At 35.8% G+C, this 23,993-nt stretch overlaps 5 protein-coding genes and 1 pseudogene across 6 annotated transcripts; 3 read left to right on the top strand and 3 right to left on the bottom strand.

The window, feature by feature from the left end:
* Positions 1-4,995: 4,995 nt before the first annotated feature.
* LOC129565004 (uncharacterized) lies at positions 4,996-8,560 on the bottom strand. Of its 2 annotated transcripts, XM_055439270.1 has the most exons (5): positions 7,678-8,560; positions 6,259-7,505; positions 5,878-6,168; positions 5,242-5,791; positions 4,996-5,124 (listed from the first exon to the last, which is right to left on the bottom strand). In XM_055439270.1, exons 2-5 carry the CDS (start codon positions 7,498-7,500, stop codon positions 5,063-5,065), a joined length of 2,145 nt encoding a protein of 714 aa, XP_055295245.1. In that variant the 5' UTR covers positions 7,501-7,505; positions 7,678-8,560; the 3' UTR covers positions 4,996-5,062. The 2 variants fall into 2 exon arrangements, with proteins under 2 accessions (XP_055295245.1, XP_055295244.1); XM_055439269.1 differs by having other exon boundaries at positions 5,878-7,505; positions 7,678-8,554.
* Positions 8,561-10,834: 2,274 nt separating this feature from the next.
* On the top strand, positions 10,835-12,044 carry LOC129565000 (ribonuclease Oy-like). The gene is made up of 3 exons (XM_055439266.1): positions 10,835-10,842; positions 11,130-11,410; positions 11,502-12,044. The coding sequence occupies exons 2-3, from the start codon at positions 11,155-11,157 to the stop codon at positions 12,005-12,007; spliced, it is 762 nt and encodes a 253-aa protein (XP_055295241.1). The 5' UTR covers positions 10,835-10,842; positions 11,130-11,154; the 3' UTR covers positions 12,008-12,044.
* Positions 12,045-12,211: 167 nt separating this feature from the next.
* LOC129564916 (serine protease inhibitor 88Ea-like) lies at positions 12,212-14,525 on the top strand (annotated as a pseudogene).
* A 650-nt stretch (positions 14,526-15,175) lies between these two features.
* Positions 15,176-17,981, top strand: LOC129564999 (ribonuclease Oy-like). The gene is made up of 4 exons (XM_055439265.1): positions 15,176-15,255; positions 15,345-15,552; positions 16,451-16,734; positions 16,869-17,981. The coding sequence occupies exons 2-4, from the start codon at positions 15,476-15,478 to the stop codon at positions 17,393-17,395; spliced, it is 888 nt and encodes a 295-aa protein (XP_055295240.1). The 5' UTR covers positions 15,176-15,255; positions 15,345-15,475; the 3' UTR covers positions 17,396-17,981.
* Positions 17,982-19,512: 1,531 nt separating this feature from the next.
* Positions 19,513-21,855, bottom strand: LOC129565003 (BCL2/adenovirus E1B 19 kDa protein-interacting protein 3). The gene has a single exon (XM_055439268.1). It carries the CDS (start codon positions 21,297-21,299, stop codon positions 20,718-20,720), a length of 582 nt encoding a protein of 193 aa, XP_055295243.1. The 5' UTR covers positions 21,300-21,855; the 3' UTR covers positions 19,513-20,717.
* A 389-nt stretch (positions 21,856-22,244) lies between these two features.
* LOC129565001 (protein YIPF6) lies at positions 22,245-23,845 on the bottom strand. Its single transcript, XM_055439267.1, has 6 exons — positions 23,628-23,845; positions 23,424-23,546; positions 23,259-23,337; positions 22,992-23,157; positions 22,690-22,847; positions 22,245-22,598 (listed from the first exon to the last, which is right to left on the bottom strand). Exons 1-6 carry the CDS (start codon positions 23,643-23,645, stop codon positions 22,480-22,482), a joined length of 663 nt encoding a protein of 220 aa, XP_055295242.1. The 5' UTR covers positions 23,646-23,845; the 3' UTR covers positions 22,245-22,479.
* Between the last annotated feature and the right edge of the window lie 148 nt (positions 23,846-23,993).

Raw genomic sequence — 23,993 nt, 5'->3', positions numbered from 1 at the left:
AGATGACAATAACTGAACTTGACTACAGTCGAATATTTTGTTCGAGATCGTTCGAGATAATCACTTTTAGTCAGTAATAGTCAGCCAAAAAGTCCGGAATTAGGCGGCTGGCTAGTCAGTCACAAATTTTTCACACGGGGAATTAATGGTTTTCGACCTAATAGAATCACGTTAATTGGACAACTTTACATGGAAAAAATAATTTGGTGGTTGTTCTAGATAACAATAGATGTGAGTTCAGTCCTCCTTGATGTCAATCTAGCCACCAGTTTATTTAATTAGCGATTATGACATACTTTTATGCACATGTGAAGCGCTATTAGAGTGTATCACATTTCAATTTTTCGCTTCGTTCTAAAGTGTTTCCTTCTTTCGTCTATTTTTATAATTGAACATTTCCGAGAACAAAAAGTCTACAAGATCGTCCATGCTCAGACTGCGTTAAATCGTAAAATTAAATTGGACGATTTTTTTCTTCAAGAAATCTCAAAAGAGCAAGTAACAGTAGCTGCAATGGTTTTTCTGTTTGTGTGCGGGAATTTTGTGCTCTGTGGCGCTTGAGTGATAATCCTAAGAATAGACTAATTTCACACACAAGAACTCTCCTTTCAACCGAAATGTATGTACGGCGTTTCGTTCACACCAATCAAATATAACATCGACGTACACACAAGCCCGGCTAGTTGCCGGGTTGACATTGTTATCGCTTGAATTACAAAATGGTATGCGGTGAAACTTTGTAATACGATATGCTAATAATGCATGCTGAACACAGAGCGAGAGAGAGAGAGGAAAAAAAGTAGGTGTAGAGATGACGCGACGCTTAAACAAATATTCCGATCTAACTTGGTACGACGACAGGAGAAGAAGAAGACGACGAAAAAAAGGAAAAAAAGCCCATTACGCGCGTCGAAAGCAGTGCTCAGTAAAAATTATAATACATCTGAAACTATACCGCTGTATGTAGCCCAACATACTGAGTGTGTGGCTGGCTAGCACCCTGTGAATATACACACCGCTTTATACACTGAGCCTATTCATTAAATTATTACGCTGAACATTTTGCATTTTCGAATGTACATTTAAGTACTAAACCTGTTATGTGGTGTGGATCGGCGCTAGTAACCAGCTTAAATTTCTGTGGCGACTTAGTTTTGTGCGGCGTTCCCGATGAAGTGGATCGATGGCTAAAAAAAAATCCGAAAAAAAAAATCAACAACCCAAAATCAAACAAACGTCTGACATAATCATAACGTAGCTCTCTGACTGAGTTTTTTCTTCTTCTGCTTCAAACCATTTGTAATTGATCCAAGTAGCGAAAAAAGACTTGACCAACCCAAATCATTGTTAATTAAATGCAATTTTTTTTCTGTTTTCTTCTCTCGCTCGCTGTAACTTTTTTTTAGCTTCTTCTCATCTTCTTCTCCACGACAGATCTGGTGTCCATCGACTATTGCAGCCAGAGTACACAGTGCAGTGCAGTGCAGTGCAGTACGATGCAGCGTGCATCCGGTTTAACGGAGAACGAGTCGGTTTTAGTTTTGGTATATTTTTCAACTCATACTCATTTCACTAATAATATTTGAACAGATGCGATATAAATTACGAATCATATACACAAGCACACAGCTCAGCGTGCTAGCCAGCACATTCAGTCATTCAACGGGACGAACTCGTTTGAATTGGTTTACAGTGGAATTTAGATATCGTGAACATAGTGTTTTTGTTCTTGTTTTTTTTTTTGTCAGCCGCTCTTCAATGCGCCTCGATATAATAAATAATGCTACAGCTCACACTTCTATGCTTCGCGCGCTAAGCAGGGACCATGGCTTTGATTTTTTTTTTTGCTTCGACTATACGAGACTATTTATAATAAATTTACTAGTCAGGTACCTGAAGTAGCGCGCGTAGACTAGAAATCAACACATCACAAAGGAGACGGATTATTAACACACAAAAACGGTCACGAGACCATCATCAACCAGAAATTTAACTGATTCGCATTTTATTTTTGTTCATCTTTTCTTAGTTAACTCATTAATCAATTTATGCAAGGTATATTCGAATTAATTACGTTTGTTTATTTTTCAACTTACACTATAATTCATTTTCATTTCTTGGGCCTCATTTCATTTCAGTTTTCTTAATCTAATTTTTTTTTCTTTTCAATTTTGATTTAGCTTGATTTCCTGATCACATCGTTCGCGATTAGCGAGCATATTTTAATTTAGTCCCATGTCTATTGTACTTCATCAGGTGCTCTGGTATTATTGGAAACCCGGCACGTGTTGGAGTACACTCTATGTGGTGACCAATAGCATCGTATTCGTCTTTTTTAGTTTCGCTTCGAAAGATTCATACATTTATTTTTTCTTTTCTTTACGTTTTCTCTATACGATTTTTTTCTCTCACTTTATAGATATCAAATTTCAGCACAGCAAAAATGAAATAAAAGAAAAATTTGCAAAAAAAAACACATTCGTTCTGGTTTTTAAACTATTTTCTTCTCTTTTAGATGGTTTTTTTTAGCACTTTTCAGATTTCTTCGTGAGAGCATTTCAGCTTTTTTTTAAACGCTTGATGTTTGATCTCCGTTACAAAATGTGTGAGTTTTTTGTCTTCAGTAGATTAGAAACAGTTTCACAGGCGATAAAGAGTCGTTTTTATAGCTTAATCCGTTCGAAAGTATCGATAAAATTAACAACTTTAATGGAAAAATAGTTCCGGTGAAATTGATTTAAATGCCTAGCAACACGTGAAGAATCAATGGCATTATTTAGTTTAAACATTTGACATTCTTTCATCGTTCATTCATTCTTTTCAAATCCACTAAAATGTCATACGAATGGACGATTTTTTTCCGATTTTTTATTCTTCGTTCAATTCGTCAATCGTTTGTACCGTTTTATTTGCATATTGCGATAGTTAATTTTACTTCATTCAATTCGGATGGAATTGATTAGTATCGAATGAAAATTGGTAATTGTTGAATTTATGTTCGTAGGTTTGTTGGGTGATTCATGTCACAAATGCTGCGCTAAGTTTCAAATTCTTGGAATGTAAATGTAAGCAATTAAAAGTGGAGTTATCTTCATTTTTATTGCTTTCTACGTTGATATTGTACAAACGAGCTGATTATCGCTTTCGGGTAATTTTGTTCTTTTTATTTATTTCGGTTTTGGTTTTTTTTCGGCTACTGTAAGTACTTCATTTTGAATTCAAAGCACTACCGCCTGCTGGTTGACGTCACACGAGCTGCCAAATATTTTAACATTTGTCACTCTGTAGTTGGTTGTAAGAAAGAAAAGGGGAAAAAAAGAAACATCGCCGGCGAGGAATGTGCCACCGAACGCGCAAGACTTGCTTGAATACCTTTCCCATAACTTGTATGATGTTACTTCAGCGATTCAGCCCGTTCACAAAGTAGTTTATAATGTGATCGACATTAAAATGCTGCTGCTGCTTTTGTGCTTCTTTGCTATTTCATTTTTTTTCTGTGTCTTTGGGCTGGTTCTTAAAAAAGTGCCAGAGGTGAGCTGTGATTTATTGCATCAATTTAAATGTAATATCATCACAGATCCACAAACATGTTGTGCTGTTTTGTTTGATGATAAATTATGAGTCGCGTTGAATAAGCGATTAAATTAACGAGAAATGACCAGAAGAAGAAGAAGAAGAAGATAAAGAGTTCGCTACCTCAGATACAGTAATTTGAATTTCAATGCAAACATTCGCATGACTTTCGGACAAGACAAATCGACAAAATTAAGCACATTCCTCCTCAGTTTGATATGCGTTCAACAAATGCTCACCTCGGTGACACACTATAAATATATCAAACACTTCTTGAATGAGCATTTGAACGAAATCCATTTATTTTTGGTTGAAATAAATTGGGTCTTTTTTCTAATCAATTAGCCAGTCATACATCAATTCGTCCACGTATCAACATATTTATATAAACAAATTGATGTTGATTTAGTTGCATTTCTCTTCTTTTTCGTTTTGTTTCAGAAGAAAGGAACATTCTTTGATGTCGTTTTTCAACTGAAACGACCACATTTTATAGAATCAAGTTGATATCAAGCTGTTATTTTCTGGTGGCAGTAAAACAATAAAATCAAGTTGGAATTCATGCAAGGTCAAATTTTGTGATTTCATGTTTTTAAAACTCGTTTCTGAAGAAAACGGTGCATTGAAGTGGTGAAAAGAGAGCAAGAGGGATAGAGAGAGAGAGAGAGAGAGAGTAAATGCCAGAGCAAATTTTATGAATTCAAGAACAATAAACTTTTTTATGGAGAAGACAACAAATGAAGCTCATGAGCGAAAAAAAGTAATCATCTGGATTTATTTGCCTATTCTAGGTGTGAACTGGAACAAAAAACTGCCCAATTAAATTTTTTTATTGAATATTCTTTTTGAACAAAGTCAACTTTGTGACTGAGAAATAAAATTATTTGACTAAGAACCGCAAACATTCTGCCGATTTAAATTGGCTTTTTTTTCGTCAAATCATTCTACGTTTGCTTTTTTGCAAAGAAGAAAAAGAAGATGAAATCAAGCAAAGATTATTAATTATGAAATATCATTTTATGGTGTTAATGAACTATATGTGCACTAGGGTGTTTTTGATATCAGTCAAATGAAAAGTGCCTATTTTTGATATAAAGAGCACCAAATTCTGCGTACATTGATGGCATTAACACAACACATCGATTGCTATTCACACTTCCCGAAACAAAAAACTGTTGTAAAGTCTGACTATCAATTGCTGTGTATGTGTTATTGTCATCAAACAGTGCAGGAAGTTTCCTCTTTAAACTAAACAGACACCCATTTAATGATATCAACCCCCCGTGCTCAATCTCTCAATGAGTGTATGGGAAATAACGCATATAGCACGTAAAGTCCACTAGACATGGAACGATCAACACATATATACGCTCTTCTGACTCATTTCAAGTTCTGGGTCACAAAGTCGACTCCAGCAGTATGTAATACGCTATTACAAAAATGTTGTTTGAAAAAATTCTATTCTAATTGACATTTCTTATTTCTTATTCTATCTGATTCGTTCAATTGTGAACATGAAGTGCAGCTGAATTCCGAAGAGGTGACAGTGGCCTGAAAAGAAAAAAAAACACAAAAATAAGTTATTAGTACGATATTTTCTCACTTTCATTCACTTTCATTCTAAATTTTAATTCCGAATCCAATTCCAATTCAATCACAATGACTTACCTTTGTATAAGATCAGCTTCGCAGCAGTGATGTCTCGATGCCAACAAGTCTTCAAAATGCGACGATCATGTGACTCTGCTGCATCCTCTTGCTCGGCAGGGTCCGCGTCCTCATCGATTGCTGCGCTTTGTTGCCAGTTTTTCTGGTATGAAATCACCTTAGACACAAAACGTTCAGCTTGATTTGGATCCTGTTCCACTGCTTCACGCATTCGTTGTCGATCCGCTATCAGCGTGCGCTTGCTCTTCTTCGACACGATTTTCGTTGGTAACTGCAAATTTGGTGGCCAATCATCGTTATCTGGCAGGCACCATTCGCATACTTTCATTCGATCACGTTGTGTTGCTATGTCGAACGGGGTGAAACATCTACCGCAAAGCTGTGATGTTCTGTTCTCGTTGACTTGTCGCACGACGGTGTTCGGAATCTTTCTGAAGCTCTTTGCCAACTTACGGTTGCCTGGACAACGAACATGTTTCTTGATTCGGATCGGAGAATTCGCCGGCATATCAACGGCTCCCATGTGAATGATGGATGGTTTGCGATTTGTCTGTTGAAAATACAAAGAACACATTATTCATTCAAAACAATCGCCCAACTAACGAAATATGCCAATATGAAAACATCTATTCTTACCAGTAAATTAGCAATCTTATCGGTTGCACGGTTTGATTGGATGTATTTGTCAAATTGCAGACGGGCGTATTTTTCTGTTGTATACGTCTCAATTCCTTTCTTCAGCATTGTCAAACGATGTGCGATGTAAGACCCCCAATTTTCACCTTTTGGCGATGGCATCCGTTGATAGCGTTCACGGTCATGCTGTTCTTCGGCCACAAATCGCCTTGTCCATCGCTTTGCCTTCCTATCCCGAACACCCTGCCTGGCCAGATAATGGTACCTCTTCGAGCTGACCGTGAAGTTGATCTGTGGGAAAATGATAAAAAATGAAATAATGCACTCAATCACACGATTTGAGACAACACAAACACAAATTGAAACTAAAATGCAACTCACCTCTTTGCCAGTTTTGATATTCCGTCTGACTGTCGCGTTCCAGGTACGCATGCCGGGATCAATCCCAATCTCGTATACGTACACACCATCACGATACCGTTTCCGCACGATTTCATCGTCTACTAAACGATCCAGGTGACTCTTCGGTACTTCGTACATAATGGATACCGCTTGACCATTCGAGGCAATGTAGGGCCGGAAACGTTTGTTTGATTTCAACAGGCGATGTATCTTTGGCATATCGAAAATCTCATCCCAACACTGCGTCATGGGGTCCTCCACAATTTCGTACTTGATTATTAGACCATGTAATCTGAATCGCATTTCGGACATCATTCGAATGAGAACGTCCGTCTCCATTTTCACGTGCTGTCGCATGAACTGATGAATCGGAATGACTTTGAGATTTTTGATCTTCGGAATTTCAATGCCATTTTCCTCAGCCCAAATGTGGAAATTGTCCACCTCCATTTGCATAGTCAACCACATGTTGATTGATTTGAACCATGTTCCTTCCGATGTTGTGTATATTGCGACATCATTATCTTCTGGCCCGCCAATTTCCGCAATCATATCGAGAAGCAATTGGCGCTTCTCCCACTTTACTTCCCAATGTCGGTCGGTTGTTTTGATGGGATCATACCGATCGATGGTCCATTGCACGGCACGCTTGATATCATCGTTGCGTAATGTGGGGCCAGTTGAAACAGCGTTAAATTGCCACGCACGCATTATGAGATATTGGTACAGGCGTCTTTCGGCATGCATCTCCAAATTGTTGCGCAAATTCGTGGTGTATTGCTTGTAGAGGTATTGCATCTGGTTTCCGAAGAAGCTATTACCCGGCCAACTGAATCGGTTTTCGGCCTCCATATTCTCCACGAAATCACGAAAATCTGGAACCATTTCTTCCTTCTCTTTGTTTTTTTGTAAAACTGCATAAAAACAATCCTTAATTTCCTTGTTGCCATCACCACTGAAGAAGTCCGCATTATTACTTTCGTTGGCACTCTTAACTTTGTACAGGAAGAGCAGCGAAGCTAACGCGCAGATTTTGGTGCATTCAATCGACTTTTGGGTGAACCAATCTTTCACTTGTTGATAATATTGTGGTCGAACGATAGCCTTCAATGTCATTTTTATCGCTAGAATGCCGATTTCTCCTTCAATACCCGTTTTGCTGACTATTTTCTTCTTTTTCCGCTGGTTACCGCGAAGTGGTGTACCCTTTCTCTTCGGCATTTTGGCTGAAATGAAATCAAAAAAAGAAGAAAAAAACAACAAAAAACAATTATAGAAAATATGAAAAAGATATATCCACTTGAAAATGCAATTCAGAAAAGAAAAAAACAATTGAAAACACCGAAGAAACAGAAAGAGAAATTGTAATTTGAAAAGTGTATCAAAGTCACGTCTTACATCAGCAGGCAATGCAACTCGTCTGACTGAATTCGATTCGCTTCGTTGTGTTTCGTTGCGGTCGTATGATGAAATTCACATCGACTCATCGATGTCACCGAGTCTGTCAAATGATCCGCTAATTTCGTTGTGTCAAAATGTTAGCAGTGCCACTTTGCAAATGTCCAGTTAGTTTTGTATCACAACGGTAACATGAACAAAATTCGCCGCAAACATGTCTTTGCTTTTTTAGCACACAAAATCGTCCCATTGTATACACTCACTGTCTTACGGTGGAAAAAGAACAAACGATTATCACTAGTTTTGCTGATCTTTCATTAAAAATGAATACGGAAACAGAAACCACAGTGGCTAAATCCATTTTTCGTGCAATCGACACAGTAGCAGCGTTAAAACTGTGAACTGCCATTGTTCCTTGCCAAAACAACACATTGAATTCATACTGTGGTCAACTGAATCACATCTGTGTTTTGGTGTTTCGCATGGAATTTTTTTTTCGTGAAACGGTTTATTGTATGTGTTTGCAACGAACCGGCGGCATCGTGTTCGTCCTAAATATAGAATGTACGCATGCAGCACAACGCTGGACTGGAAAAATAAACAAATAATATGTTCGTTCCGTTGAACATTTGTTTATTTCATGAAATGAAGCGTATATTAGGAATGAGTTGACTTCCTGTTCGATGATCTGAATTTAAAGAATTGATGTGAAACTAACATCGACGAAATGGAGATGAAAGTATTTGTTACACATATTTTTTGCTTCGGGAAGTGTGAATAGCAATCGATGTGTTGTGTTAATGTCATCAATGTACGCAGAATTCGGTGCTCTTTATATCAAAAATAGGCACTTTTCATTCGACTGATATCAAAAACACCCTAATGTGCACACACGCACACCGGATGAGATGAATGTTTGAATAGAATCACAGGAATTGACCAGATATTCACTGTGTAAACATATTTTCATCAATGGAACACGTGCGAATAAAAATAAATGTTCACGGTAAATATGCTGAGCGATCTCTATCTCAACAAAGAATATGCGTATGTATATATATCTATAAATAGCGAAAATGCTATTTTTGAACGTTCTACGTGGAATGGATTTTTCCTACTTGTAATTCATTAGCCAGCATCAGTTCTTCGAATTTGCGCAATGCGTGGATGGAAAATCCTACACTTGCACTGCAGTTCAAACTCACTTTATTATAATGTGAAATGTTTTCGTTCTTTTACTCCGTAATATGATTTAATATTTTCAAGACAAATTATAGCAAACTAATGTTCCATTCCGTTCGAAGTGCGCGTCACATCTTTGAATGATTCGTTCACAAAGGTAATTGGCGTATGGAAGCGTTATACACGCAATTTAGAAAGGATATTAAGTGAAAATCTACTTTTGAGAATTTCCTACCGCAAAAGCCATTGCCATTTGTGCAAATACTAAAAGAAATTGAGCAATTGTGCATGTAGAATAGTTTCTCCATGCAGCAAATGCTTCTATCAACTCTTTTATCGACACTTCCATCGAAATAAATGGAGAAGAAGACGAAATTTTATTTTGGATAAACATTTTACTGTCATTTATTTCCAAACGCCATATGTTCAAAACTTGAATAACGTCATTTTTCGTGTAGCGAAATAGAGTCATAAAAGGAAAAGTAGGCCGTGTCTATTTAAAGGAATTTTTTTATTTGGTTTTACTCATAACATTGAAAAAAAAGTCGTAGATTTGTCACGAAAAGAAACAGTTGCCGTTCACCTGACTAACGCAAAACAATCGCTACCAAAATGGACAATGTTAAGTTTGAGCAGACGCCCATCGAAACACGTAAAGAGTACATAAGAAAAGTGTTGGCTGATCGTTTTGCTGAGGCTTTGAAAGATGGACTAGCTCCGTTGCCGGTGAATAGCGACAAAGACCTACAGGGATGCAAAGAAGCTCCTGACTCGGTAAACTATGAGCAGAATCGAAGAAATTTCCCCGTGAACGGCGATGAGTCAAAGGATTTTTCGTTCTGGAGTCCATACGCTCATCCGACCAGACGATTTCGGCGAACCAACGAATTTACCAAACCAGACAGAGAATACTTTGGTACTTCACAGTGGCGATAAAAAAAACCCAAATTTATCATAAGTGTGAAACTCATACGAAGGCGATGATCAATTGTGACATTAACTCAATTAAATCATTTTAACGAACTCAACCAAAGCTCTGTAAAATTCTTTATTCAACGTTTTCACATAAAGATGGCGTTTATCTCTGTTATTTATTACATCGGAATGTAATGATTTATTCCTGTTTTCGCAATAAATTAGTTCGATGACCGACAGAAATGGTCTTTGTTCTTCATTTGAAATATGTAAATCATGAAATAAAAATAAATGTTGCGAATTGGTTGACTATGTGATATTCTTACATTCTTTGAATGCTGCAGATAAAACACTTGTTTGAGATGGTTATCAGTTGTGCAGGTGACATTTTACGTGTCTGAAATCTCACAAGTAGTTAATAATAGTTGTGAAAAATGACGCTAAATATTTGGAATTATGTGAGTGTGTCTATGGTTTTATTCATCGGTTTGTGTACAAGAACGTACATGAGGTAAGCTAAAGTCATTTTAATGGGTCCAAATTGATGATTACATTTTTGCTTTAAATCAAACAATTATTTCAATGAACATCGATGACACTTTAGAAAAAATCAATCTCTCTTTTACGTAATTTACAAAAATTCATATAGCCGAATGACTATTTTCTATGCATGATAATTTTCGCACGAATCTAGGTCGTTGAAATATAAAATCTGTTTTGATTATATTAAACGGAATGTTTTCATCACTTTTCTTGTTAATATTTCAATTACACCAGAAGGCTGAATTCGATTTTGAATCAAATTTTTCAGTAACTTGTTTTGAGTTGAATTTGTGCTGAATAATCGACACTTATAAACAGGTCCTGACTCATAACTTTATATCGATGAATGAATCAGAGTAGACATGCAAAATATGAAGGAATGAAAAAACGCGTTTTATATTATGCAACGATTTTTTTTTCCAATAAAATATTTCTCTCTGTTGAATAAAATATTGACTACCGATAAGATCTTATCAAATCATTTATACAGCTTCATCTGATGTGATCGCTGTGAGTGTCCCAATTGTAAGATTTTTTAACATTTTGTCTAGTACACAGTAGTAATGAGGGAGTACTTTTTTAAATTCAATGCAAAGAATAATGCAAAATATTTATCACGGGAAAAATTGATGTCTTTGGTGTAGTCTTGTTTGCTCTATTTGACGTTGTCTGTTGCAATCGTTGATGAGTCTATTTCAAAAGCAAATGCAGAACCAAACAGATACAGATTGTTTTCTCTATTCAGCCATACGTGTATCTGTACTCATAACACATTTCAATTTCACGTAATGCTCATCAACCTTGAATTGCAGTTTGGAATACCTTCGGAGTGAATCGATGGAAAATGATTTTGATGAAGTGGTATTTGCCCAAGCATGGCCAATCACACTCTGTATTACCTGGATGGATAGGGAAAATGGTAATGCCTGTTCACTGCCATCGCATGATAATTGGACTATTCATGGCATCTGGCCCAACAAAATCGGCCCAACTTATGGACCTTTGTTTTGTAGTAATAGTAGTGCCTTCAATACTAGTACCTTGGAACCGTTCAGACATGAGTTGGAGAAATACTGGCCAAATATACGAAAAGGTAAAGAAAAAGATTTTTTTTTTGCTTTTGGCTTCCATATGATCAGAATGTTATCCAATTCATTCTTCTTTATCCTATTATTTCTTGGCAGGTTCTCAACACGATGCTTTTTGGAAATATGAATGGCAAAAGCATGGTACATGCGCGCACACTCATGACTCACTAAATACTGAAGTGAAATATTTTGGTCAGGCCTTAGATTGGTCGCAGCGTTATTCAATAAGTGAACTCCTTTCAAAATCGATTATCTCCCCGGGAGCAAGATACAACTTCACGAGCATTCATAATGCTTTTAAAAGTGCTATTAATGTCAGTGCTGTGATTAGCTGTGCCAGCGAGAAAAACCATCCGAGTGAACACCAATATCTGCATGAAATTAGAATATGCTTCAGCTTAACATTGGAACTAGTTGATTGTCACAATTATCTAACGAGAAATTCATCGCTTTTGGGAATCTATACTACGAATTGCTACTTAGGTCAATCGATTTTTTATCCAAAGGATTTGCAGAAACATCTAGATGGCAAACTATCAAAGTCAATTTGGCGCATCATTTGGGAAAATCTGTCAAAAAGTGCAATTTGGTTTAGATTTTGAATTTTGCCAAATACTGAGAGAACGTTTTCAGCTAGTTCAAAATATTACCAATGTTAAAATGTTTACGGCAATAAACGAATGTTATTGTAAAATGAAAGAAAATTTGTTTCTTTATTTTTTTTCCTATTGAATATGCGAATACAAAAGGCATAACTCACAGGATAAGTTTCTCGTAAACAACAGAACTCATATGCTGCCACTGTGATGGCAGTACTGGAAATTTCGCTGTAATATACCTTTTTTTGTTTTTCTTGTTTCTCTCTTTTTCTATTGTTCTAGTTCTTTTTCGCTTGCACAGAAATAGGTGTTTTCAAAGAAGAAATAGAATTTCAGTAAAAGGTCCGAGAAATAGTAACATTTTCTAATGTCCATAAGCAGCAGGTAGAATAGTTGAAGAAGAAACTACATTTAAAAGAAGATGCCTTACATTCGTAAAGTTAACTTTTCTACACTCCCAAACATATAATTTCCAATCAAATCCAATTCTCCATGCATTGAAATTGGGAAAGAATCATATTTTAATCAGGCCTTAATATCAGAGCGATTCCAATACTCTGTTTTTTATACATTGTGACATAGCAAAAAATTTACCGTGTTTTCGAGTTGTTCACATAAAAGCTGAGATTATTGCAAACGAGTTACTATTTTTATCTTGTTTTTTGCGTACAGTGTACCATACACCTACCATACGACCCTAAAACAACGCTAAAACAACGATTTTTAGTGGGTTAAAAAATCTGGGGCGATCCCAATACTTTTCTTACACGACATGGTCGTGTGAAAAAGTAATATACAGGATAAGTAAGGCACTGAATTTTTTTGAGTAAACAAGAGAGATCAGTTGTATATCCCCAGTTGCGTCGCCCCAGTGAACGAAGACAGATATTACAGATTCTAATCTGTAGAAGATTTGATCTTGTTCAAAGGTACCCAAAATAAGAAAGGTGCCAAAATTAAAAATGGCGATACATAAGACAAAATCATCGCTGATTTGTATAATAATATTGGTTCTTACAAAAGAACAAGCCGAATGAAAATGTTTTTTATTCACCCAAAAGTGTATACCGGGCACTGTTATTAAATTATTTTGGTGCTGGTGGTAAGACAGTGAAAGAGCTCGAAAATGTCTTGAGATTGATGAAATGGGCCAAAAACAAAACGGACATTGAAAATGCATATAAATTGGAGAAAGACGCACAGGCCAAACCATTCCAAAATGCATCCGTTGAATTCATTTCAGTTGATAAATTATTCTTTTCGGACAGAGTCAACATCAAGTAAGTCAAACAATTTATCTCATTTTTTTTCACCAAAATTGAAAACGGAAAAAAATTGTCGCAAAATTAGTATCAACCGTGATTTGTGTTTAAAAAAATTATTTAAATGGAATTCCATTACTCTCGCTGACGGTTTGTCTTTCTATAATTTAAAAAACCATTTTTTCACTTGCAGAGATTCGGCGAAAAATCTACTGAACGAAAACATTGAGCGACTCAATTTCTTTATGAAACCAGCTCAATCAGTTGATCACATTAACCAATTTGTTGAAAATATCACAAAGAATAATATCAAAGATATTCTTCAATTGGATGCGGATACAATGAACATACAGGTTGCTATCATCAATGCAGTATATTTCAAAGGAGATTGGGTATGTGATTAGTGTTGTTTGTATGAGAGAAAGTGAATTTTAATAAGGATACGTTCATTTTTAGGTGTCAGAATTCAAAAAACCAAACACTTATAGAGCAAAATTCTATAAGCATGGTGTAGAAGAGACTTATGTGGATATGATGCATCAATTGGGGTACTTTAACAATGGTAAACATAAAATTCATATGTAAAATGGTCATCAGTAAAAATAATAATTGCATTTACATTGCTTCAGGTTTTATCGAACATTTGGCTACAGCAGTCTTGGGAATGCCATACAAAGGTGAAAATTTTCAATGTACATATTCTTGCCAGATAACAGCAGAACAGCGATTGATGTGTTGTTGGAAGAGTTAACCCCGACCATTTTAGACGATGTGTTCAATGGTACTGTTGAAACTTGGGAAACTAGGGTTTCCGTTTCATTTCCAAAGTTTTCGTTTGAACAAAGATCTGAACTGGAACAGGTATCTTAAAAAGGAAAATTCTATTGATTTTCATTGAATTTTTCCCATTGGTCATTGACAATCTACTTTGTTTTCATCGCATTTCGGTTTCAAATAGGCAGTGCAACATATGGGCATTCAAAGTTTTTTTTGACAAAACTGCAAATTTCAGTGGCTCCTTTGAATCTACACTGCCGGAGGAGTATGAAGTAAGAATGGCTCACAAAGCTAAAATTGAAGTTGATGAATCAGGTTCAACAGCTGCTGCAGCTACCGCTATGATTACTTTTCCATGCAGCATGGCCTATCGTCCACCTACTCTTGTCGAATTTAATTGTGATCACCCATTCGTATTTGTAATTCATGATGAAAAATTTGACGAAATTTTATTTACTGGCATTTATCGTGGACCAAACTAACGTTGAAATAAGACAATTGCCTTTCACAATTCAGAAAAAATGCTGCTTTGAATTGAACACTCTTCATTACGAAGATAAAAAACGGATTCATTCGTGAATCTTGTATATTTTGATTGTAATTGACTTTCATATATTTACTTCACCGCTTGTGATGAGAGGCCAAAAATAAATACCAACGATCAAGAAGAATTTCAGTTTTTGCAATTTTCAAAATCAATTAAAAATCTTTTTTAATTAAACCTTAAGTCTTGGTAGATTTTTCTTTCATGATGTGTTTGATGTAACTACTGTTAATAATTCAAAACATAATTTGTAGCATACATTGTATGCTACGTACATGTATACATCCGGAGCTCAATAGAGAATGTTTCCGTTGACAACAAGGTGGCGCTGAATTGTACTGATTACTTTGAATCGACTTTATTCCAATTTATTCCTTTGTTTCATTTCAAGATCATAAGACTGAAGGACAATGACATCAATTTCTCTCGGAAATTGCGAAATTTCAAGCAAATTCTTTTTTCATACCCAATTTTTATGTCATCATTTCCACACACAAACTATTCATGCCGAATATCCCACGATAACACTTTGTTTCGGTGGAAAATTACGCAGAATAGAGTGACCTGATGTTAAACTAGATTCGGAAAGTGTGTTTGACGTTTACTATTCAAAATACACTCAAACTAAGCCTAAAATTGACGCTAGTTCAATGCATATGGGCTTGCTAGTATGTTTACTTCATTGCCTTTATTGTTGTTTTTACTGAAATACACACTTTACAGATTCTTTTGATTGATAAACTTTGTTTTAATTCAGTCATAATTTTAGATAAACAAGTGTCGTTTATCGCAAAGCAAAAAAAAAATCCCAGTGACTTGACTGAAACGTCGTTATTTGCACTGGCCAAGTAAAACGATACATCATTTATTGGAAACACGTCAACCAAAATGGTATTGGAACGACGGGCCGATTTTTGTGTTTTTATTATTTCAATCAGCATTTTGTGTATAAAATCGTGCATTGGGTAAGTAAATAGCATTTTAACTACAATTTAATATAAATTGATTGTGAGAAGAAAAAAAAACACCGAAAATTCATTGACTTCAGCTGAATGGAAAACATAGTAGAGTGACACAAATTTAAAGCGAAAGCGATTATGTAAAGCAACATGAGAAAAAAAATTCAAATCATTTGTTCGGCTTCACATGGTTTAAGCCTTTACCTAGATTTTTTTCTTAGAATTTTTTCTATCAATAAGTGTCCATAAAAATATTGTTCTTATTCAAATTCAATGACTGAAATCTTAGTATCTCTTCCATGAAAATAGAAATTTCACCGAGAAAAAAATTGCCAGCCAATTTTGCTGACTCAAATATTTCATGAATAAATTATTATCGAGTGATTACGAGTTGTAGGACACTGAGAAACCACACGTTGAGTTACTAGATTATTCAATTTTGATACGAATTCTATTTCAGTCAATTGTTATCGTTGTGCTACATTTTTTTAAGCTCAAATATAACACACGTAGAACTCTTAGGATTCCTCTAATAGTTTAAAAGTCCAATTTTTTCAAAAATGTTACAGTTTTTGTTGTTGTCATACGTTACCATAAAATACGTTTCACAATGCAAGACGACACCAAAAAAGGAATGACATCGAACGATTAATACGAAACAGAAGTCTCGTGTCAAAAAACTTGATGAGTGTGTTCGATTTGCGCGTCAGCCTTGTATGCTGTATGAAAAAAAAAATTGCATGAGTGATCAAAGCACACGACTGCTTCAAGTGTGATAAGTTATCAGAGAGCGGTATTTTGTTTTTTTTCTTCCATTCAGCGACCTTTTGAATATTTGATCGATGGCACTTTATGCAAAATGGAATATTTTTTTCATTCAATCTTGTTTAATCTGGTTTTACAGGTCAGAAATCAACCGGGATGAGACGCGTTCGAAAAATGATTTTGACATACTGATTTTTACCCAGAGATGGCCCATCACCGACTGTATGACCTGGATGAATAAGGGAAACGATCATGTGTGCATTTTGCCATCGCAAAAAGACACATGGACCATCCATGGTGTTTGGCCCACCAAATATCGAACCATGGGCCCGTTCTTTTGTAATGATTCAGCACCATTCGATATTAATACACTAGAACCGCTGATGGATCAAATGAAACAGTATTGGATTAATATTGAAAAAGGTAAGAAAAATCAGAATGGTTTGTATACTGATAAATGCAAGATGAAAAAAAATTTGCAGCAAAAAGAAAACAAATCCATTGAAAATTTCAAAAAATTCTGAAATAATAAAAAGTGAATTAATTTATCTCAATAGGAACACCTGAAGCATCATTATGGCAACATGAGTGGCTTAAGCACGGCACATGTGCCAGTGTTTTGGCCGAGTTGAGCACGGAGAACAAGTACTTTGGACAAGGTTTGACATGGCTTCAAAAATACACGATGAATAAATTGCTTTCGAAATCCAGCATCGAACCCGGATCACAATACAATGCCGTTGACTTTCACAATGCGATCAAAAGTGCAACAAATACGAATCCATCGATTCACTGTGTTCGCGAAAAACACCATACTGGCGAACAGTATCTATCGGAGATTAAAATCTGTTTCGACAAAAAGTTGGAATTAGTCAATTGCAATGGAGTTTTAGGACTGCCAAAAACATATTTCGATGATGATGTTATCACGAACTGCGATTTGAATGTTCAAATCAACTACCCCAGCACATTGCCACAACATTTGCTGAACGATTTCGATCGTGAGTCGATCAAGCCCGTTTGGCGTTTTCCTTGGGTCAATCTCTATAAATTGATTCAACTCATCAAATGGTTTACACTTTAAAATGCATCAACTCAACAACAACAAAAAACCCACTTATTCGATATTACATAGTCCATTCAAAAATTGTACCATTTCGCCCGAGTTTAGGAAAAAAACACATTTTTATTGAAATTGTAAAGTATTCAGGAATCTAAATAGCATATCATTTTGGATGACGGACTTTTTTTTAGGAAAATATAACCGTGACATATATACAAGGAACTGCTTCTCTATTTTGCACATTGTTATTTGTACCGCATAAGTAGGTAGACATGTCAATTGTATATATAGGTGTATTTATTTATAACTTGTAGCCGATAAGGAATTTTTTTTTTGATCGACAAAAAGAGAGACACCAAACCGTATTGATGTACCGTAATCAAATTTTACTGAAAGAATTTCGTATAGAATCCAATTTTTCCATTGTTTGTATTGAAATTTTTGCACAACTGATGATCGAGCAAACACAAGACGTGAACGTAACTTAAGCAATAGATTTTCACACTTTGTAATTCATTGAGCCATTGAGTCTAATATTTGAATAGCATATATTTGTATCTGCACATACGGTGAAAATAATAAATGGCAATAGAGCGAGAAAAAAAAACACGGATTTGAATTTGAAATTTCAATAACGTCATTTTTATTCTATTTTCTTCCTATTATTTCTTACGTAAAATGAATGAGCCAGTCAGGGGCAAGTGTTGAAAAAAAAAAACTTGGTTCTATTTTTCGATTATTGCTGTATTGACAAAATATAATCGGTGAGCGCGCGCGCGCGCTCGCGTCGTGGACGTTAATCACGTAGATTGATTTGGGCATGACGTAAACAGCATTTGCCATCAGAAAAATGATGAGCGAAAGCAAAAACGCATTTCTCCCGCAAAAGACGGGGAATATACTGCGACGTAATTTTAGAAGAAAGTCGATTAATGGAAACAGCAACAACAAAAAATCATTTCTATTAGACAGTGTGTAAAAAGTTTCCTCATGAGAAAAGAACCTGATATATTTTATGTGTTTACAGCGTTTGTGTCATGCGTTTGGGTAGTCGCTGTTGCTGTTGTTGTCTTCGTCGTTGCCTAGTAGACAATGCCTACAAAAACAAGTAATTCCTGCGAATGTCGTCACAAACCACAACATTGATATTGCTTAATGGTCGACTGAAACGACCAAGCAGCGAAAGAGACTCCTGTAAATATTTGTTTGCATGGCAGACTTAGGTGTTCTTTGTTTTGAAGTGAGTGCCCGTTTGCTTAAGAAACGTACACGCTGTGTACGAATGCAATTCGATGCATTAACAAAGCGCTTCAATTAGCCTTCACGCCAAACACACACAAGATCGAGATAGAGACGGCTCACAGCGTGTGGGAAGAGTGCGGAAGTTTTGATACGACGACGACGACGACGCTAAATGCATTTGATACGACTCGATTCAATTATGTCTTTATGGAAATTAATTGTTTGTTGTCTTACAAAGTACGGCTCATAACAACAAGAGCTATAATTATAATTGAACACTACGCAATTTTTTTAAACACTCTCGTGCGGGAGTGTGAGAGACTCGTCAACGGTGTTATTTTTTTTTGGATGATAGATGTGGGTGTAAAGGTGGTATGTGTGAAAAAGCGTGATACTACAGTTCCTTTGTTTCAAAGGTTATATGCGGTTGTCTTAATGGCACGGGCAGTTTATAATTCGCGATTTCACTAGCAAAATAGAAACACGAGACAAATGTCACGTCGACGGAGTCTCGACAGAAAGAAAGAAAGCAAAAAAAGACTAATGGAAAATCAGCATTAATAAGTAATTCAGTTAGAATACGCCGCTTGTATAGCTTTCGTTCACACTCACAACCATGCTGCAAGCAGAGTAGACTTTGATACGCAAAAAAAAAGCGAAAATCAGCGACAAGTGCACACAATTGTGTTGTTGCCTGTACGTGTGTTGTATATACTTCGTTTTTTTCTTCTTTTGCTCAAATGTGATAAATATATGTTTGTCGAGATTATAAGCGGCGGAGCATTGAATTCCGGAGTATTTGAAGGTCCCTCACATTTGTTTCACCATTTTTTTCCGGTTACATGTGTGTGAAAAGCAAAATACCAAACAAATCGAATGACAACATACACAATTGGTTGTTTTCTTCGATTTTGGACTCTTTATTTCACAATTAAAAAAAGAATAAGATCAAAAAATTGGTTTTCTTATAAACAAAATTATAACATTGAATAATAATGCATGGGATTTAACCAAACGAAAAAAAGAAGACATCTTCGTCTAATTTCCTACAAGATTTTTTGACATTTTTTTCCTTTCTGTTTCTTGAATTTTTTTTTTGTTTCACATTTCAGTTGCTTAGATCTAAATATATGTTGCAGTTTTATATAAATAACGTGATACATTTATCAATCTATTAACCGATTATTGACCCAATCAATCAATCAATTTTCTCTAAGTGGCAAAAGAGTCTGCCATTATATTCGACACTTGATTTTCTTTAGGTTGTCTTCTCTAGTTTTCTTTCTTTCTTTTTTGTTTTTGTTTGTTTCTCATTTAATTTCACGCTTAAGTCTTGAAACTCTCTGAAACTACTAAAAATTGTAAAATAGTAAAAAGAGTTTTTTCATGGTTTTTTCCATCGTTTTTTCTCTCGCGTGTGTGTTTGTGTATATATAATCTATAATATTATCGTGCAAGACAAAAAAAATTGGTTACAAAAAAAAACGCGGAAAAAGTATATTGTTATCAAAGGACAAGCTTTCGATTGTTTTCGTTTTTCTTTTCTTTTGCAAAAATTGAGAGAAAATTGTAATATATTCAAAAAAAATTGTTTGCTCGTGTTTTTAAAACGAGCCGTTTGTTCATCTTTCACAAAAAATGAATGCAAAATGTGTTTTTGTTTTCGGTTAAAAAATCTTATGCACTTAATCTGCGTAGCTATTTAAATCGTATAAAATTCTGTTCCATTCTGTTTAGCTCTCATCACCATGAATTGGATATTATTTTGAATATATAATATATATTATAGAAATATTGTGTGTTTACGGATAGAAATCTATTTAAAGTTGACAAAAAAAGATGATTTTTTAGCGAATAAAAAAATCAAGCCCAGCATTTGATGTGCGTGATGTTTTTTTGGTCAGTACGTTGTCTGTTGAGGAAGGCATGAACAGCTGGAAATGCAATTGGATGTATACTGTTTGCTGCGATGGTTTTTCATTTTGATTGTGTGTATTTTTTTTTATGATGTGGGCAAAATTCTTGCATGCGCGCAACGCTCGGCTGCATTTCAAATAAAATTCATGTCATCGTCTAGTACATAAACATCATTGGCGATTAATCATTCTAACTGTGTGATATTGCCAAAGATAAAACCAACACCACGTTTGCTCAGCCAAACGCCAACACCAGCTCCAATGATCAACGACAATACATTTGTGAGCAACAACGAATAGAGGACTTCACGTGAAAATAGCGAATTATTGCCAACGCGTGCCAAACGCATCGAATAACCAGGCCGCCGTCGCGGATGCTGGAAATTCCAACCTTTTGGTGGCAGTTGATCCGGTCGACTGCTCCATTCCCAAATCCAATCGGCATTGTTAAAATTCACATATTCGCCACCTTCTTTGTTCCAATAGTTCACATAGACACCGCGCAATTCTTCGTCCGTAAAATTTGGGCTGTTTGGCGGTGATTTTGGGCTTTCTTTTGGCGTATCACGTCTCGAACTGGTCAACGATACAACACGACTCGATTGATTTGATTCACGTTGAGCTTCGCGCAACAAACGTAAATATTCCTCGCCAAATGTAAATGGCAACGGTGTTACACGGCCTGGACTTTTAATTCCATTATTACTAAATTCGATCCACGAATCGCTGAGCAATTCTTCTGCATTTTTTGGTGGTGTGGCCGTCATTTTATTAATTTTTTCTTAATTTTTTTTCCTACTTTTTATTCGGTTGCAATAATTTTTATTTCTCCCTTGCACAATGCACTGTTTCGCTTTGTTTAACTTTCTGCTTTAAATACGCACTAAAAATTGAAAATGTCAAATAGACGACTTTATTCCACACACATTAAATTCATATGTTTTTTTTTTCTCTCGTCTGTTGTTGTTGTTCGTATTTTTGTATTTTTCCACATAAAATAAATTTCACGCTAGAATTCTACACGAATTGCACTTTGAATTCGATGGAATTTTTGGTGTCAAGAATTTACAATTTTTTTTATTGCAACTGAATTGCAAGAAAAATTATTTCTGCCTTCTTCGTCGTATCGTTTCGATTGTTTCTCTTTGTTTTGTTATTTTTCTGCGTCTAATCAACAAAAGAAACACAATCACTTTCAAGCGTAGTGCTCACTGTGTGTATGGCTGCTGCTGTTGCTGCTCTCTCTCCGTCTCTCCGTTTCAGTTGAATGCGAAATACAGCTGCAGCGCTCAAACACAAAGTGTACGAGATAGAATGAAAGAAAAACAACACACCATGAAAAAAAAACAGACAATTCCAATATGGCGTCTGCGTTGTTATGACGTTTTTCGACCTAATAAAACGTATGTTCGTCTGCCAATGTGATACTCAAATTCCAGATCGTTTCACTTTTCTTCATCGGACGATTTGTAATACGTAGTTTACCAAATTGCCAATGCGAACGTAATTCGCAATATTGCGAAAGTGTTGATGGTAGTTGTGGGGGCTTCACATCGTATCTATCCGTACTCGGATTCTAGTATTAAAGTGGTTGACTAGTTTCCGTTTTTAGACGTTTTTTTGGTTGACAATTATCAACATTATAATTTTGTTTATTTTTTTTCCATTTTCGTTGATAATATCAACATGATAATAAAAGAAAATGCTCAAAATTCGTATAATTTACTATATTTGCTTTCCTTCTGCATTTTGGAATGAATTGAAATTTGAATTGTGCTTCCATTACATTACAGTTTATAATTCAATTGCACACGTACGCTCATTCGCTAGCATATAAAATATAGGTGAGTTGTTCTCATGATGCGCGGACAGACTTAATTCACATTTATTTTACAGTTTTATCTACTAATAACACATAATAACGAAATTTTCTCTGTTGTTGTTTGTTTAGACAGTGGAATGCGATATAACAAGCCAAGATAAAATGAAATAGAACAAAACGATAGGATAGACGGCCAATGGTTTCCGGTTGGGCGGTTGACTGTCACCAAGGAAAATGTATGCGGCTAAAATAAAAGTGAAAAATGCGATTGTGTAAATCGATTCCGTTGTTATCAGGTCCATATAAAAATATGGTGCGATAGCGAAATAACTTACCATACGAAGCCCATAAAAAGCCAACTAACGTGGCCACCAGCCGTAGAAAGAATATAAAATTCTGTTGTTCAACGAAGAGGAGTACTTTACAAACGATTAAAGCACCAGCCACTGGTGCCAAGCAATAGCCCAGTACACATACCGATTGGAAAAATGATCTGAAGGGGGAAAAAGAATCGTTAACAGTTTTCTGAATGAGAAGAAATGCACACAATTTCAAACTGGACGTTCCAGATCTCTTTTCACACGAAAAATGTTCCTCATAAAAGAGCCAATCGACTCCTTTTGCAGATTCGACTTACATATTGCCTCCAAGGAGTTTTGAGTTAAGTGTAACGATCATGGCACCAATCCAAACGATTACAAATACTTGCGCAAATTCGGGACCACCATCGTTCTGAGCGTCTGATGAGCCTTGAAGTATCGTTGCCATAAATGTGCACAAAATCAACGGTCCCCACAAATCCCCTACAAATATCCATTACAAATAGAAATGTTATCAGTTATCCAATCTGACGTTTGTTCTTTGTATAGGCAAGTTCAGGGAGAAACCTTATCTATCTACTTACATTCTTTGAGTAATGTGGATTTTTCCTTTGGATATAGTACATGATAAAATTTCACGCCAACTGCTCTCAAATCACGCAGCTGTAATCGAATTGAACCAGATATTGGGCATAAACTTTCGTCAATTGACACATTTTAATTGTACAGTGGTTGGGGTTTGTACTTACGATTGTTTCTTTGATCGGTTCGTCAAGTGTGTTAAAATCTGGTTGGCCGGGCTGTGAAGTATTCCTTCGTGCCGAAGGCACTGACATATCGCCCTCCAACGAGTAGTCGTCTCCATCGTAAATCTACAAATTGCAATAAACAAATAATGAATCTTCTTTTTCTTCATTCACCGTAGCACTTCACTTTATACAGAAAAAACTTACATCTAATTTGGTATCCATGTTCTATGTTATTCTATCTTAAATTATAAATGCTTCTTCTTGTTCGTTTAATCCGCTTTGCATTCATTCAAGTGTATTCTGCGAGAATATTGGTCAAATTATTGTAATTGGCTGTCGATTTGCGTGAAAACAATTCTCAATTCGACCAAATAATGAAAACGTCACCTTTTCACCGAAATTGCCGAACTGTCATCCGAGATTAAGCGTTTCATACAATTTCTTTCCTACCGTTTCATTTGTACCGTTGAAACGACGGAATGTGTGTATGTGTGGCAACACCAGAAAAGAGTTTGTTTACTTTTCCCCGTATTGTATGTTTCACTCTCGTCTCTGCAATGTTTTGAATCC

The sequence above is a fragment of the Sitodiplosis mosellana genome, unplaced genomic scaffold, assembly GCF_009176505.1.
Source record: "Sitodiplosis mosellana isolate CC-2019 unplaced genomic scaffold, AAFC_SMos_1.0 Smas_scaffold_2, whole genome shotgun sequence".
NCBI classification, from domain to species: Eukaryota; Metazoa; Arthropoda; class Insecta; order Diptera; family Cecidomyiidae; genus Sitodiplosis; species Sitodiplosis mosellana.
The sequence above is the reverse complement of the archived record's forward strand: the minus strand, read 5'-3'. Positions and strand labels throughout refer to the sequence as shown.